The 16,668-nt window shown below is 41.7% G+C and overlaps 1 protein-coding gene across 5 annotated transcripts in view; it reads right to left on the bottom strand.

Annotated features, from left to right (window-relative positions):
* SPHKAP (SPHK1 interactor, AKAP domain containing) overlaps nt 1-11,903 on the bottom strand; it is a 104,724-nt gene extending 92,821 nt beyond the window's left edge. For 4 of the 5 annotated variants that reach the window (XM_030576062.1, XM_030576064.1, XM_030576066.1 and 1 more), the window contains exon 1: nt 11,157-11,262. In XM_030576062.1, the coding sequence (XP_030431922.1) occupies nt 11,157-11,188 (32 nt within the window). In that variant the 5' untranslated portion in view covers nt 11,189-11,262. Of the gene's footprint in view, nt 1-11,156; nt 11,263-11,449 lie in introns of those variants that run through there. The other variant, XM_030576065.1, reaches the window with a different exon arrangement.
* Nucleotides 11,904-16,668: the final 4,765 nt, after the last annotated feature.

Here is a 16,668-nt window from a genome sequence, read left to right as displayed (position 1 = left end):
TGACACAGAATTCTAAGCAACTGGTCATCTGAACTTGTTTTAGCAGAATAGGCAGTTGTAGCTAATTTCAGAGGGTGTGCACCAATCTATCAGGCTTTAATTCTGCTGGATCTTAAGCAAGCGTTTTCCCCTCCTTTCCAGAAATCAGTGCTATCCAATGCAAAATTAAGTGTGAAAACATCTCACCAGCTTATCAAGACTTCATTCATAACCTTGGGTAGCATTCAGTTCCCTATATCAGGTCACTATATGGATTGGTTTTTGCAATTCACTTAAATCTTCAGAAAACAATTGGTTGAACTTACTATCTAGTTACAAATCTGTACCTGATTAACATTAAAAATCAAAGTTGACACAGTTCTTGTTTAGATCAATTCTCTGTGGTGCAATTTGCTGCACTCACAGCATCAGTGTAATAATCAGAGGGACAGAAAGCTGTTCTAGAACAGTGGTTTTCAAACTTCTTTTCTGGTGACCCGGTTGAAGAAAACTGATGTCCATGACCCAAAGGAGCTGGGGATGAGGGGTTTGGGATGTGGGAGGGGCTCAGGGCTGGGGCAGAGTGTTGGGGTCAGGGCTGCAGGGTGGGGCTGGGAATGAGGGGTTCATGGGTTGGGGGGCTCTGGGCTGGAACAGGGAGTTGGGGTGCAGGAGGAGGTCAGGGATCTGGGTTGGGGGGTGCAGGCTTTAGGGTGGGGTTGGGGGTGAGGGGTTTGGGATGGAGGAAGGAGCTCCAGATTTGGTGGGGGCTCAGGATTGGGGTATGGGGGGGGGTTAGCACTCTGGGCTGGGAGGCAGGCTTTAGTGTGGGTCCAGGGATGTGGGAGTTCAGGGTGCAGGAAGGGGCTCCAGGTTTGGTAGGGGGCTGATGCAGGCTTATCTCAGATGGCTCCCAGTCAGCAGCATGGGGGGGGTGTGTTAAGGCAGACTTCCTGCCTGTCCCGGCAGCATGGACCACACTTCACCCTGGAAATGGCCAACACAGGTCTGGCTCCTATGCAGAGGCACAGAAGTGGCTCTGTTCGGCTCTCAGCTGCAGGCACCCCCCCCCCCTCAGCTCCCATCAGCTGGGAACCAGTCAAAGGGAGTGCAGTGCAAGTGCTTGGCACAGGCAGCATGTGGAGCCCCCACACCTGGGAGCCGCATCTGCTGCTAGCTGCTTCTAGAGTGCAGTGTCAGAACAGGGTAGGGACTAGCCTGCCTTAACTGCGCAGCACTGCTGTCAGGACTCTTTATGGCCTGGTTGGCAATGCTGACCAGAGCTGCTGTGACCCAGTGCTTTACATTCCATTACCCACTACTGGGTCATGACCCACAGTTTGAAAACCACTGTTCTAGAAAATGCTATCTGCTAAATTTATTCTTTGCTCTACCCAGTTCTGGATCTTGGTGCTTTTATTAAAAGACAGAAAATAAGTTTGACTCATATTAAGATATCAGAAATAGTTCCTGAACTGTCTATGGTTTTAACACACAATTTTCATAGCTCTCAAATTTTAAAAGCTGATTTACACGGTACACTTATAGTGAAGTTGTCTTTGTCACAGAATGACTAACATTTGTAGAGAGGTTCAACTTTAATTCTACTCCAGTCGCTATACCAATTACAATGGAATTAACTTTAGAGTATGTATATGGTAAGATAATATCCTATACACTATCTTCACATCAATTATGTTATCAGTAACTTATCCCAGTTTCTATACACAGGGCTTGGTCCCCTTTCTCTTACAGTGGCATAAAGTCAGCAGTAACTTTACTGAAGTAAATGGAATCACACAAACTGGTGAGAGATCCAAATCTTTAACAGCAGATGCCATTTGAGGGGGAAAGACAAGTCAAGTTACTAATGGTAAATAAAACCACCTATTCTGATCAGGTACAACCTTAAGTTGATCTCATCATCCAACACACTGATTACACTGTATCTAACGCAGTTACAAATCGAAGGCTGGAGGGAACAGAAGATTATCTGTAAGATTGTTTCAGTGTTGCACATAATTAAGCAATAGCCACTTTTCTTGATTCCCAGGACAGCCAAATTCCATGGGTGCAATTCCCACTGAAGATGTAACAGCACATTTGGCCCTAAGGAAGAACAACCTGACTCTCAAGTAGTGGACAAATGCCTTTCATAGTATTTGATTATGAACTGACATGAGCTGATACGATTTCTGATCTAAATGAATGATGACAAAGTAAAATGGTCTAAACTGAGTGTGGTCATCTAATTTGTATTCAGAAGTTCCACATGGTCTAAGGCAGGGGTAGGAAACCTCTGGCAGATGTGCTGAAGACAACATGTGAGCAGGTGGGTTTTTTCCAGTAGCGCACACAATGCCCCAAGTCCTGGCCACCGGTCCAGAGGGCTCTGCATTTTAATTTAATTTTACATGAAGCTGCTTAAACATTTACAACAGTCTAGTTATATATTAGTCTCTTTCTATAAAAGTCTATTTCTTAATGTATTACTGGCATGCAAAATCTTAAATTAGAGTGAATAAGTGAAGACTTGGCACACCACTTCTGAAAGGTTGCCGACCCCTGCTCTAAGGAGAGTTTCTATGACCACATGCAGATCTACTCCTAAACTATACTAAGCTATTAGTTAAATTGTATAGGAACAATCCGTTTGCTAAAGACTATATTCTATCATGACTTGCTCACAGAAAATCTTATTTTAAAAATTTTATGAGGCTGGTGCTTTTAATTCCTCTGTAGGAATAAAGCTCTATTTCCCTTCTGATATCTTGAAGAAACACATTCAATCACTTTCTTTGTTGACACATATAAAGTAACTATTCATTGATTTTTAGAAAGCACAGCTTTTTTAAATAGCAAACAAGGCTCTAAAAATCACTCCTGAAACTTTTTACTCACCCTGTTAGGGCAGCTCAGTACTATTCATCCCTTTGGTAGCATACGGTCACTTAGCCATGTGATCATTTTAGCTTCCTTTACACCAGACCATTTATTCAGAGCAAGAGCCAAGCAACACTAGCTTTGCTTGTATTGGGGTTCCTCTTCTTCTATGGACTGATCCTCTACTGCCTTGCTGTTTGTTTCATACCAGAGCAAAGTTGGAATGAAAACACCAGCAGCCTGATTGGTGATTTACACTAATTTTGCACAGATCTACAAGACACTAGAGGGCAAGAGGCAGTAGGGAACTGGGCCAACAAACCATTGGTAAGAGTGATCCTCCATTTCACTCCTAAAACACTAAAATTCACTGTTCCTAATCATACAGGACACTAAACACAACAGTATGTAGATCACTGAGATCTTGAATTTATTAAAGATTATGGGGAAAATTTGGCATCCTCAAAGGGCCCAGCAGTAGTAGAAACAACTTCCTCCTTTATGCCACAGAGACAAGTGTGCATGGAGTTCTACTTCCTGGAACTCAGCTGAAAGTGAACTTTCTGGGCGGTGCGCACAGCATGAATTGGGACAGTACAAGGTGAAGGGGGAGCTAAAGATCCTTGTTTTCTCTCCTAATGCCAGAGCACGAACTTGTTCCCATAACTGCAGTTATTCCAGCCACTAGGCTGCAGAATATTCCATGGCACAGCTGTGAAACTGTTCTTTGTGCCTGGTGGGTGGATATTTGCCCCTTTTGTCTCCCCACATACCTGAGCCTGGCAATTCCAGCTGATTGCTGGGCAAAGGATCTGCTCTCATACCTTAAAGGAATGACTCAGCTACTTGGTGAGTTACAAGAACACTATTCAACTAACATGTCCATGCTACCCACTGATCTGGCGGGTGGGGATTGATTTATCACATCTCATCTAGACATGATAAATCAAGCACCACTATGCTCCCCGTTGACTCAGAATTCCTCCAGGGTGAGAGGCAGAAGTGGAATCAATGGAAGGGAGCTGCAGCCACTGATCCTGCTCTGAGGAAGGGAGGTAAGTTGAGATTATGTATCTTACATCAATTTTCTCCCCCCCCCCACACCCCAGTGTAGACCATAAGGGAGTAGGATATTATATACATATATTGAGAGAGATGAATGTCAACTAGCATTCTTAGGTAGTAAGAGGTTATGGGGAAATCAGATGGGAATTTTGGCTGCATGAGAATTGCAGGGGTCAGAACCTAGAGCCCAATACTTCCTTACTTCTGTTCTGTGGTATTTGCACAAGTAGTCACATTGTACTCTTGCATTGCCAAGCCATAACAAAAACTCATGACTTTGATTCACTGCCTACCTGTGAAATGCCCTGTTAATATACCAATTAGTGAGCATCACCCTGAGACATTTAACAACCTTTCTAGGGTTTCTAGGCAGTATTTTGGAGCCCATGGGAACAGGCATCCCAACCTGGGTTGACTGACTTGGGTTACTGGAGCTGGTGCTAGTAGTGCTCTAACATTACCTATGTAGCCTATGCTTTGAAGTTGCAGCCCAGGCTGCAAAGCCTGCGGGGGAGAGACTGGTGGTTCAGAGCCCAAGCTCCAGACTAAGTCTCACAACTTCAAAGTTGTGTTAACAGCTCTTGTTTGGCTAGAAGGGGCTCATGCTTGTGTTCTAATACTATGTAGATGTGACCTTGATGACTGACAGAATTTTTTGTTCAACTTTTTTTAACCAGATGAAATGGAGTGGGGGGGAGGGAAGAGAGAGAAATTCCTCAGTTAGGAAGGTCCTCCTTGGGCCAGATCCCAATATCCTTATTCACAACCAGTATTACCTTACTCCATGAATAACCCTCACTCCCTGACCCCCAACTTCAGTGGGACTCTACCTGTGGACTAACCTGCCACTCAGTGGGAGAGAGTATTGGAATCTGGCCTCTTTGTAATACATCTTTTCTGAAGTTTATTCTAAATAGTCAAACTCTCATGTAGATTATAATCAGTCCCTATGTAAAATATACTGTATTTTAAGCACCCCATCCTAAGATGCTAATAAGTCATGTTTTCTAAGAGCAAAAACCAGCCATTTAATTCTGTTTACAAATACATCTTTAGACTACATAATGATTTTACTTAAAATCCATCTCCATTACTTTAAACCAAAACAAACTGGCAGAATGCAAACCCATGTCTTAGTATGGTTTAACATGTAACAACCCATAACACACATGGGATGCCTTGATTAATCTCTGCTACCATAGCGGTACGTCTCTTAAAATGTTAATCAATTTCACATCAAGTAGACTGAAACTCCACTCAAACTGCTGGCATAGTTCAAACATGTTACACCTCAACCCTGCTATAACGCTGTCCTCAGGAGCCAAAAAATCTTACTGCATTATAAGTGAAACAGAGTTACATCGAACTTGCTTTGATCTGAGTGCGCAGCCAGAGTGCTGCTTTACCACATATCTGAATTTGCATTTTATATCAGGTTGCATTATATTAGGGTAGAGGTGTACTTCATTTTGAAAATGAACATTGCATTGAATTTCACATGATTTATGATGTGTGCAAAAGCTCATAATTACCAGAGTATATAATGTGAAATAAAGAGATGACCTTTTAATCTAACTCTGTAACAATTGCATTGTTTCTTAGATTATCAGGAATGACAACTTTTTATGGGCTGGGGGATGGCTGTTGTATTTCAGAGTTCTTTGCAAAGACTGCAAGCTTTCTATCCAGATGTTACTAGCAGAGCAGTCTTTTCCTTTAATAAACATTAGAACAATTTATTCTGAAGAGGTAAACATCGATAGTACAACTAACTTTCTGCCATCAGCATTAAGAGGATGGCACACCTACAAGACAATAGTAGCATAAAACTGTGTGGGTGTATGTACAAGCTGACTTCCAGGCATGTTAGACCATTTCTCCAGTAATCTGATGCCTTTCCACTAGGAATTGAAATAGTATAGACCGTGTAAAATTGAAAGAGATTCAGACCTATCCTGAATACACTGCAGAACTGTTTCTTTTCTAATAGAAAATTTTCCTCTGATCTTCTGTACAACTACTCTATACACAACCTATCAAGATTACTTTTACACTAATGGTGAAACAAAAACTGGCTTACAACATTTAAGTCATAATTATGACTTAAATGTTCAAAAAGTGCATCTTCAAAGCATAGGCACATTCTGGGCCTGCTCAGTGCCTGGAACACCCTTTGACTTCAATGGGAGAAACACAAATGGGATGAAAGTCATGCCCCCGTTGGGGGCCAGCACAGTTACACTTGCATTTTCTAGACTTAAGTGGGGCACACAGGCCCTGTGCTGACTCCCTGCATGGAGAATTTCACTGATGAAGCAGCTCAAGGACTGAGCCCACAGGCAGGCTAACCCCCACAACACCTTTGTGACATAGAAACATATTATAACCTAAGTGCTTCTGTTCTCCCTGGATATGCAGTCATTCAAGTACACACAGTATAAATCCTCTGTCCTTCTGATTAAGAAGCTTTACTTGCAGTACAAAGTGTGCTCAGTTCAATTATCTCCACTGTCCTGCAAGTTTAGGAAAAAAAAAACCTAGTAGAAAATAACTCTAAACAAAAACTGTTGAAATAGTCTCCTACTAGCCAGTGTAAATTCATGAGTGGGCTTAGGCACACCTAAGCTCTACTTAACCCCTGTTTTGAAGACTTGTGGGACAGCTTAAGAATCCACAGGTCTTGTACTGTCTCTCTGCACAGTAGTGAACTTCACCAGCTGGGAATTTGCCTGCTTATGGACTGCAGCAGCTGGTTCTAAATGACTTTACCACAATGTGTGGTGGTGGCTTTTTTTTTTTAAAAGTACATTTCTTAACTTCATTTTAAAACCTCATATCAAACACCATCATACCAGCTTTATCAAACACCTGAAAGGATTAATCTTTATTCTTTTTCAGTCATTAGAGACATGGGGATGAAAATTCGGAGCTCTTTAAGAAGAGTTTTAGATGGCCAAAAAGGCACGATTCCACAATCAAGCAAGAGCACAAATGTGGTTAAAAGCCCATCCAGGTTCAGTGGTGAAATGAGGGGAGGCAACAACATATAACAAATGGGGTGGGGTAGGATAGAGTTGGGGGAATGAAACCAACAGCAAGCAATTTTAAATTAGAAATAATGAAGTGTAGAAAATTGACAAGAGAATCTAAAGACATTGGGGGGGGGGGAAGATGCAGGTCTAAGGACAATAAGGAATTTCAGTATGTTCAGAACAAAATATTCTATCACTGTATAGGCCCGTTAGTAGATGGAGATGGTAAAACTAGTAATGATGCAGAAAAGAAAGTGTTCAACATATTTCTGTTCTGTATTTGGAAAGAAACAAGATGGAAGACTTGTATCACATTAGGATGACAAAGTACCTTCCAGTCCAGTAGTAATCAAGGATGGTGTTAATACTTATCCCTAGTAGATATTTTTAAATTGGCAGCCCTGGACAATGCACATCCAAGAGCTCAAAACAGCTGGTGTAGGAGATCGCTGGTGTACTGATGTTCATTTTTATTAAATCTTGGAATACTGGGGAAATTCTAAAAGACTGTTTGTGCCAGTATTCACATAGGTCAGGTGAGATGACCCAGATAACCAGTTATTAGCTTGATCTCAACATTGGGTAAAACAATGGAATAGCTGTTCGGAGTATAATCTCAGATTCTCTCATTCTTTAATGTTTGTCTACATTTTTATGATTTTTGACTTTTTGGTTAACTGCACTGATGTAATATAGTTCAAACTTTTGTAAGGTCTTTGACTTAGTACCAAACAAGTTAAAAACTTTAGAACTATACAGTATCAAAGCACATATTAAATGGTTTAAGAGGCTAACTTTTCAAGTAGTTATTAATGTGGAATCCTCTCCAAATGGGGGTGTTCCTAGTAGGGCTCCAAAGGATCAGTACTAAAGCCAATACTAATCATCACTTATGTCAATTACTGTACTTGATGTAAATATAAAACTTGTGGATTACACAAGCTTGGCAAAATAATGACAAGGCAGCTATACAAAACAATTTGGAACACTTGGTAAGATGGGGCCCATTCAAACAATGAGTTTTAATACAACCAAATGCAAGGTCATACATCTAGGAACAAGGGGTGCCCCCAATGCCTACAGAATGGGAACTACATCCTGGAAAGCAGTGATAGTAGACAAGTAAATGAACATGAGCTCTCTGCTGCTGTAGCTAAAAGGTCTAATAATGCGATCCTTGTACATATAACAGGGCAGTAGTGAATTGGAGCAGAGTGGTGAAAATCCACTCTGCATATGGGACTGGTGATATTGATATTGCAATGCTGCATACAACTACAGTGTCAATTTTGAAAAGGTTTTTTGAAAAACTAGAGAGGGTGCAGAAAAGAGCCACAATTGATTTCAGGGCTGAAGGAAAACATCTCTAGAGTGAGAGACTTAAAGCTCAGTCTGCTTCACCAACAAGAGGTGACTTGTTTTATGGTGTATAAATACCTTCGTGGGCAGAATATATTGGGTACTAAAGGGCTCCTTAAACTTGACGAGAAAGGCATAACAAACAGTGGTTGGAAGCTGAAGCCAGGCAAATTCAAATTGGAAATCAAGCACAAGTTTTGTTTTGTTTGTGGTTTTTTTTTTAAACTAGTGAGGGTGACTAACCTTTTAGAACAACCTACCAAGGGAGTAAGTGGTAGATTCTACATCTTAGTCTTCAGTTCAAGACTAGATTCCTTTCTGGAAGACCTGCTTTAGTTAAACAAGTTAACAGACTTAATACAGGGGTAATTGAGATTTAATGGCCTCTGATACACAAGAGGTCAGAGTAGCTGATTTAACCGTCCCTTCTGGCCATTAGAATGAATTCCTTGCAATTTACAACAGATTTTGGTTAGGAGGGTAAACTGTAAACATCTCAGTCAATGTTTGAGAATTTAGAGATTTTTTTTTTTAAGGTCAGTTGTGTATTTTAGGATCTGATCATGCAACTGCATCCTCATGGAGGAGAGGAAGGACTATCTTCAGGACAGCCAAGTCACAGACTTAACAAAACAAAATGCAGTAGGGATGACACTCAAAGGTTGGGGGAGGGGAGACTGAATAATCTGCCAGGAGATCATATGTTGCCAAGCAAAGCAGCACTCTTCTTTTGGGGTTTATTATAAGAAACACACAAGCAAGTTTTCTTCAGGCTTCCCTACTAAAATAAAGGCAAAAGCCATCATCTTGCAACTACTATTCACAAAGTGTTTCTATTAAAGTCACTGGTAGCTAAGATAACTCAGCACCTTCCACATGTCAGTTATCACCATGTATTTCCCCTCTTAACTGTAGGCACTCAACATCAGCATTAATTTTAGTTCTCCTTAGAGCTCCTTACGAGAGGCAAAAAAAAAACCCCACCCCACCTTATCTATTGCTAAAACATAAGAGGGCTTTATCTCTAGTAGTATGTACCTTACACTATGTTGTAGTAAAGAAGCAAAAGTAAACCGCATTTTGAAGATTGCTCTGAGAAGCCTGTTGTAACAACCCTTAGTTTTTTCCTTTTGTGCATCAATTTTCTCAGTCTAAATGAGAATTTCTTTTATCAGCTGTACAAAAATGCCTTATCTACAAAGCACTCTATAGAACTGAGCCAGCCAAGAAGTGTTGTACTTGCATTTTGTTCTATTACTATACAATGGGTGTGGCTGATGCACACACATACTGTCCAGTGAGAAGTGATGTAAAAGCCTCTAGAATAGCATCTCATTTTTTGTTTTCCTGAGAAACCTGTAACCTTATTCTGATTGTCTTGTTTGTCTGTTCAGTGTTTAAGCCCCAAAAACATTAGAAATAAAAAAAAAACTTAAATCCAAAACCACTAAATTGACAACTTTTTAAAAGCCCCTTTATCTCTCTGATCTCTAGATTTCATTTGTATATACACAAATGTATTCAGATAACCAGAAATCTAAAAGTACGTTGTCAGATACTAAATACAGTGTTAAATACAATTTTAATATTTTTGCATACAGTGATTTCTACCCATATTTTGCTCTTCCTAAATTATGCATAATCTGGTTTATCTCTTTAAAACCCTAGACACCATTGTTTTACTTCAACAGTTTTACAAAATGATTTGTTCAAAAAAGCATACTTCTACCTTGCCTTTCTAATTGAAATGTACTAGAAAAACAGACAGCTCCACACCTGAGAATTACTAGTTTAAAAAACAAATTCCCCAATGTGACTCCTGCTACTTCATATAGTTACACTTGGTGAATTCATCTGTTATTAATATTCAGTGCTATATGCTACACTTTTTTACTGTTTTTACCTCAAACTTGTTTCCTTAAATAACTAGCATGAAAGCCCTGCTAGAATCTACTGCCATTTCATTTTTATAGCACTTAGTTTACACTATTGCTATAGAAATGATCGTGTGCCACAGTGAAATCAACCCTATGTTCCAAGGAGCTGAAAATCATGCTCTAAGGGAGAGAAAAATTGCTGGAAAGCATATATTAAAAGCAAACAATTGCTAGTTAAACAATCCTACATCTCACTGACTATTTAGGGTGAAATGTAATTTTCTAATGTCCCATTATACGTTCCTCGGAAATCCGACTTTCTCTAACAGCCGGTGAGATTTTTCTCTGCTAGAGAGCCATCCTAATACCCTCTCCTTGCCTTAGAGTTAATACGGATCACTATCTGTATCGCTATTTTTATAGTGGTAGTGTTGCGCTGGCAAAGGGGGAAGCAATTTTTAAATTCTCCATCAATCAGAGATCCCTCACGGCTTTGCTATTAATAATGTGAAAGGTCCCAGTAACCTTAATCAGCAAAAGTTTTTGAAAGGCGCTGAGCACCTGCCAGTCACCGGCGGCAGGGTGGCTACAGGTTCCTATGAGCAATTACACGCATAGCTCCCTTCGTGCTGGAGGGAAGGAAGCACCACAAGCCAAGGGGGCCGAGTGTTGGGCAGTACGTAACAGGGTATCTACCAGCCCCCTGAGCACCCCGCTCCTCCTCGTTCACTGCCGCGCTAGCCTGCCCCCAGTGCCCTTCCCCGGCAGCCCGTTTACACCGGCGCTCCGCAGTGTCCTCACCGCAGGCTGCTCCGCCGCGGGCACAAGGGGAGCCTGGCCCGGGGCTCTCTGCGCTCCGCACCAGCCTCGCTCCTCGCCCGCGGTTTCACCCCCCTCCCGCTGCCCCCGGGAGCCGGCTCGCTCCCAGCGACGCCTTTGGCTCGGGGGCGGGGGCGCCTACCTGGGAACGGTCAGCAGCGAGTGGCCGGCCATGGCGGGGAGCGGCGAGCCCCGGGCTCTGGCGGTGTCGGGGGACGAGCGAGGGCACAGGGCGCTCAGCTGCTGCCGGCGCACTGCTCCAGCCCGGCTACGCGCCGCGCGCCGCCTCTGCCTCGCTCCTCCCTCCCGCCCGAGCCCCGGGAGAAGGGCGCAGGGCGGAGCCGCGGCAGCCCGCTGAGCTCTGCCCCCCTGAATTCCACCCGGATTGCCCCCTAAATTGCGAGCCCTGCTGCCACGGAAACCGGAATCCGGTACCTGCACCCCGCTGATCCTTGGCCCTGCTGCTGCCCAACGTTCACGGCAAGGTCAGAGAGTCCGTGGAGTTGCTCTCACTGCACCAAAAGATTCCAGACCTCCATGCATCCTGGCACGTCAGTGCCACAAAAATCCCGGTTCTGGCACATGTATCTTGGCCCCAGCCCCAAGCTGAACAATCTAAGTGAAAAGAGGAGTAGCTGTTCCTGCTCCTGTAGATAAATCTGCCCCCGATGCGTCTCAGGACAGTAGCACTGGAAAAAACACCTCTGAAGCTTGCCAATTTTTAACTCCAGTTCCCCCCAAATTCTACTAAATAAAACAGTAGCTCCTGATGTATCAAAATATCCAAACTCTGTTGTAAACTGGCACTGCAAAAAAGGGTATTTGGTACCAGGATCCTCTGCAATCCAGCTAATTTTTCTGAGCACGAACTCAAATATGGTAAAAAGACTTAAAAAGGGAAGTGCAGGTGCTGCAATTTTAGGACATCAATGCATCCGTGTTGGAAGCACCATAAAAACACTGATCCTTCTGGATCCTACCACCATTTGGCACCCTATCTTCTCAAATAGTACAGTCAAAATAGACAACAGATGCTACTACTCCTACATCACCAGAAGAATCCAGGCTTCAGCATGTCCCAGTGCAAGAGCGTTTGAGCCTTGGCAGAGTAAACTTTGGGCCACGGATTCCTGAATTGTACTGTGTAGAGTCCAAATGTGGCTGCTCTTAGTCTGTTATAAAAATCTGAATACTCATGCATTCTGGGACAGAGCACTATCCAAATACAAGTATAAATCCCTTAGATTGTTTTGAAGATCTCAGTCATTAGATCATAGAATCAGAAATGTAGGGCTGGAAGGGACCAACTAAACCTAGACCATTCCTGAAAGGTTTGGAATGACTGGGATTCCACAACCTCCCAGTGCTTAACTGTCCTTATCGTTAGAAAGTTTTCCCAACTATCTGACTTAAATCTCTCTTTCTGCAGATTAATCCCATTACTTCTTGTCCTATCTTCAATGGATGTACAGAACAATTGATCACTGTCCTCTTTCTAACAGCCCTTATATTTGAAGACTATCAGATCCTTTCTTCAGTCGTCTTTTCTCAAGACTAAACCTTCCCAGTTTTTTTAACCTTTCCTCACAGTTTTAGAAAACCTGACCTTTTATCATTGGTGGTTGGTGCTCTCCTCTGGATGATTCCAGTTTGTTCACCTTTTTCCCAAAAATTTGGTGCCCAGAACTAGATACAATACTCCATCTGAGGCCTCACCAGTGCCAAGTGGAACAGGACAATTCCCGTGTCGTATATAAAACATTCCTGTTAATACATCCAAGAATATTAGCCTTTTTTCAACTGTCTCACATTGTTGAGAGAGAAGGTGGGTGAGGTAATATCTTTTAGTGGACCAGCTTCTGTTGGTGAGAGAAACAAGCTTTCGAGTTACGGAAAGCTCTTCCTCAGGTCTGGGCAGGTCCCGACTTGCCCTGACTTCATCAGGTCTGAACTGATGAAGAGCTCCATATAGCTCAAAAGCTTACTTCCCGCTGACAGAAGTTGGTCCAATAAAAGATACCTCACCCACCTTGTCTCTCTAATATCCTGGGAATGACACAGCTACAACAACACTGCATATCACATTGTTGACTTACATTCAATTTGTGATCCACTGGAATCCCCAAATCCCTTTCAACGGAATTACTGCCAAGCCAGTTTTCCCAATTTTGTAGTTGTGCATTTTGTTTTTTAATTCCTAAGTGCAGTATTTTGTATTTGTCTTTGCTGAATTTCATCTGGTTAATTTCAGACCAATTCTCCAGTTGGTCAATGTCATTTTGAATTCTAATCCTGTGTTTCAAAGTGCTAGCAACCACTCTGAGCTTGGTGTCATATGCAACTTTTATAAGCATACTGTCCACTGCATTATCTAAGTCATGAATTAAAATATTGAATAGTAATGGACCCAGGACAGAACCCTGTGGAACATCACCAGACATGTTCTCCCAGTTTGACAGCAATCCATCGATGACTACTTTTTGAGTACAGTCTTTCAACCAGTTGTGCACCCACCCAATAGTAATATCTAGACCACATTTCCGTAGTTTGCTTATGAGAATGTCATGTGGAGCTTCATCAAAAGCCTTACTAAAATCGAGATATATCACCTCTACTCTTTCACCTCTATCCACTAAGCTAGTAACCCTGTGAAGAAAGAAATTAAATTGGTTCGGCATGATTTGTTGTTAACAAATCTATGCTTGCTATTCCTTAAAACTGTTACCCTCTCTTGGAGCTTATCAATTGTTTAATAATTTGTTCCATTATCTTTCCAGCTATTGATGTTAGGCTGACTGATCTATAATTCTCCAGGTCCTCTTTATTCCCTTCATTTATCTTTATTTTAAAGATAGGTACTATGCTTGCCCATCTCCAGTCTGCTGGGCTCTCACCCATCCTCCATCAGTTCTCAAAGACAATTACCTACTGGTTCTTGGATTGCTTCAGGTAGTTCCTTGAGTGTGCTAGGGTGAATTCCTTTAGGCACTGCTGACTTGAGTACATCTAACTCATCTAAATAGTCTTTAACCTGTTCTTTCCGTATTTTGGCTTGCAGTCCTCTCCACTGTTCATATTCATTGTGTTTTTGAGTATCAGGTCAAATGTATCTTTTTAGTGAAGGCTGAAGCAAAATAAACATTTAACATCTTAACCTTCTTGATGGCATCTGTTTTTAGCTTTCCTTCCTTGCGAAGCAGAGGACCTACACTTTCCTTTGTCTTTCTCTTGCTCCTAATATATTTATAGACCCTCTTTTTATTGTCTTTTATGTTCCTAGCTGTGTGGAACTCATTTTGTGTCTTAGCCTTACTGATTTTTATCCCTACATGTCTGTGCTATTCTTTTGGACTCATCCTTAGTAATTTGCCCATGTTTCCACTTTTAGTAGGATTCCTTTTGGGCTTTCAGTTAACTGAAAAGCTCCTGATGGAGCCCTATTGGCCACTTACTATTCTTTCTATCTTTGCAACTCATCAGGATAGTTTGCTATTGTGCCTTTAGTATTGTCTTTTTGAGAAACTGCCAGCTCTCCTGAATTCCTGTTTCCCCTTAGATTTTCTTCCCATGGAACCTTATTTACCAGTTCTCTGAGTTTCTTAAAGTTTGCTTTTTTAAAAAGTCCATTCTCATTAATCACTACTTCCTTTCCTTGGCCAAATAAAATGTATAATTTCATGATCACTTTCACCTAAATTGGCTTCAACCTTCAGATTCACAACCAATTCCTGCCTGTTAGTTAAAATCAAGTCTAAAATAGTTTTCCCCATGGTTACTTCCTCTAATTTCTGAAACAAAAAAGTTGTCCCTGATGTATTCCAAGAACTTATTGGAAATTGGGTTTTGCCATATTATTTTTCCAACAGATGTCTGGGTAATTAGTCCCCTGTTAATACCATCTCTTGTGTTTTTGATATTTCTGTTATTGTTTCTGTGCTTCATGCACCAATTCCTCCTGATCAGGTAAAAGCTGCACAATGTGATCATTCACATCTACTAAACCACTTCCACTGCAAAAGTTCAGTGTTATGATATGAAATTTAGCTGTATTTAAAAAATCAAGACACCAGATCTATATTACTGTGGATTCCCTGAAACAGTGTATTGGTTGCAGATTTATCTGACGTAAAACGATCACTACATCAGGGTCCACATTTTAGATACACTAGGTGCTGCAGTACTTGTTCTGTGTTCATGCCATGGAATTTGGAGGTGAAGGCTAAACACAGTGTGGTTCCAACAGGATCCATGTAGCATTGCCAACTCACAATTTTATTGTGAATCACACAATATTTTAGTGTGTCTTCTTGAAGTCCCAACTCCTGGAATTATTTTTTAAAAAAAGAATGTTTCTAGCCCTCATAAATAAAGAGATTTTTGAAAATGTGAACTCTAAAGTCTCAAAATTCAAAATGTTTAAAAAGAACCCAACTTTTTTTTAATCTCATGTTTTTTAAGACAATATTATGGTGGTTATTTGAATGCTTGGCTTTGACAATACTGAATGTGTTGAATCCAGGGTTTTGCTGCACTCATGCATGAGGGTCCAGAATTTTTTTGGTGCAGTAGGAATGGCTAGACTTGGTCTGTACTTTGGCACTAAGAAGATAGGGACTTGATCTTTCGAGAAGGATCCAGGTGCAGGAACCATGTGTTTGCAGTGCTCATGTTCTGGGGTGCATTGGGTCTTTGATGCAGTGGGAGCAGCTGGCGTTCTCTAATTAGGTGCTGGAATTTGCAGGGTTGGAATTAAGTTTGGCAGGATCTAATAGTTTTTGACAAGATCCAGATTTTGCTCCCATTGCCTTCAGCACTTCATGTCCTCCTGCATTTTCCTACAAGCCCTTTCTCACTTCCCAAAGACCACCTCATGGTCGTCTTCTTCTGAGCCCCTTCAGCACTCTATCACTTCATTTCCCCAAGTCACTTCAAACAAGTTCCTTCCCTATATGTCCCTCCTGATTCTACACATACACTCCCTGCTTCCAGTGCTGACACCCAGACCCAGTGTCTCTCCTTGCCTAAATATTTCTTCAATTCCTCTCCAACATTCACTCTCACCCCACAAATCTCCCCCATAACTCCTGCCTCTGACTCTCATATCTCCCATCAACTGCATCCCTCCCTCTAAGTCCTCTTTAAGTCTCCTATTTTTTGACTTTGCATCACCGATCCTGCTCTGTATTTTAAGTTTTCCCCAATCCTGTCTTCCCTGCCTCTGAGCTGCTCCTATCACCAGCTGTACTCCTTAACCTTTCCTACACTCTTCTGCACTCAGTATCTCTCCTGTTCCTCCATCTCTCTAACTTTCTCACTCTTTCCCATCCTTCTCTCTGTACTCTGGCTTTCCTTCTGTTCCCAAGACCCCTTCTGTAATCCCAAAGTTTGAGTCCTCCATGCTTTGACTCTCTTCCACAAACTGATGATATCTCCGTCTGTGTCTTATTTTCCAGACATCCTCTCCTTACAAACAGTGATCCTCTCCTTACAAACAGTAAAACTCCTCCTTAATACTCTCCTGAACTTCCAATGGCATAAACGTCTTGGTATACTCTCTCAGACACATACTTATGTCTACGCTATGAAATTAGGTCAAATTTATAGAAGTCGATTTTTAGGAAGTGATTTTATACAGTCGATTATGTGTGTCCCCA

The sequence above is a fragment of the Gopherus evgoodei genome, chromosome 9 (assembly GCF_007399415.2).
Source record: "Gopherus evgoodei ecotype Sinaloan lineage chromosome 9, rGopEvg1_v1.p, whole genome shotgun sequence".
Classification (NCBI taxonomy): Eukaryota; Metazoa; Chordata; order Testudines; family Testudinidae; genus Gopherus; species Gopherus evgoodei.
Note: the sequence above shows the minus strand (reverse complement) of the source record. Positions and strands in the feature narration are given on the sequence as shown.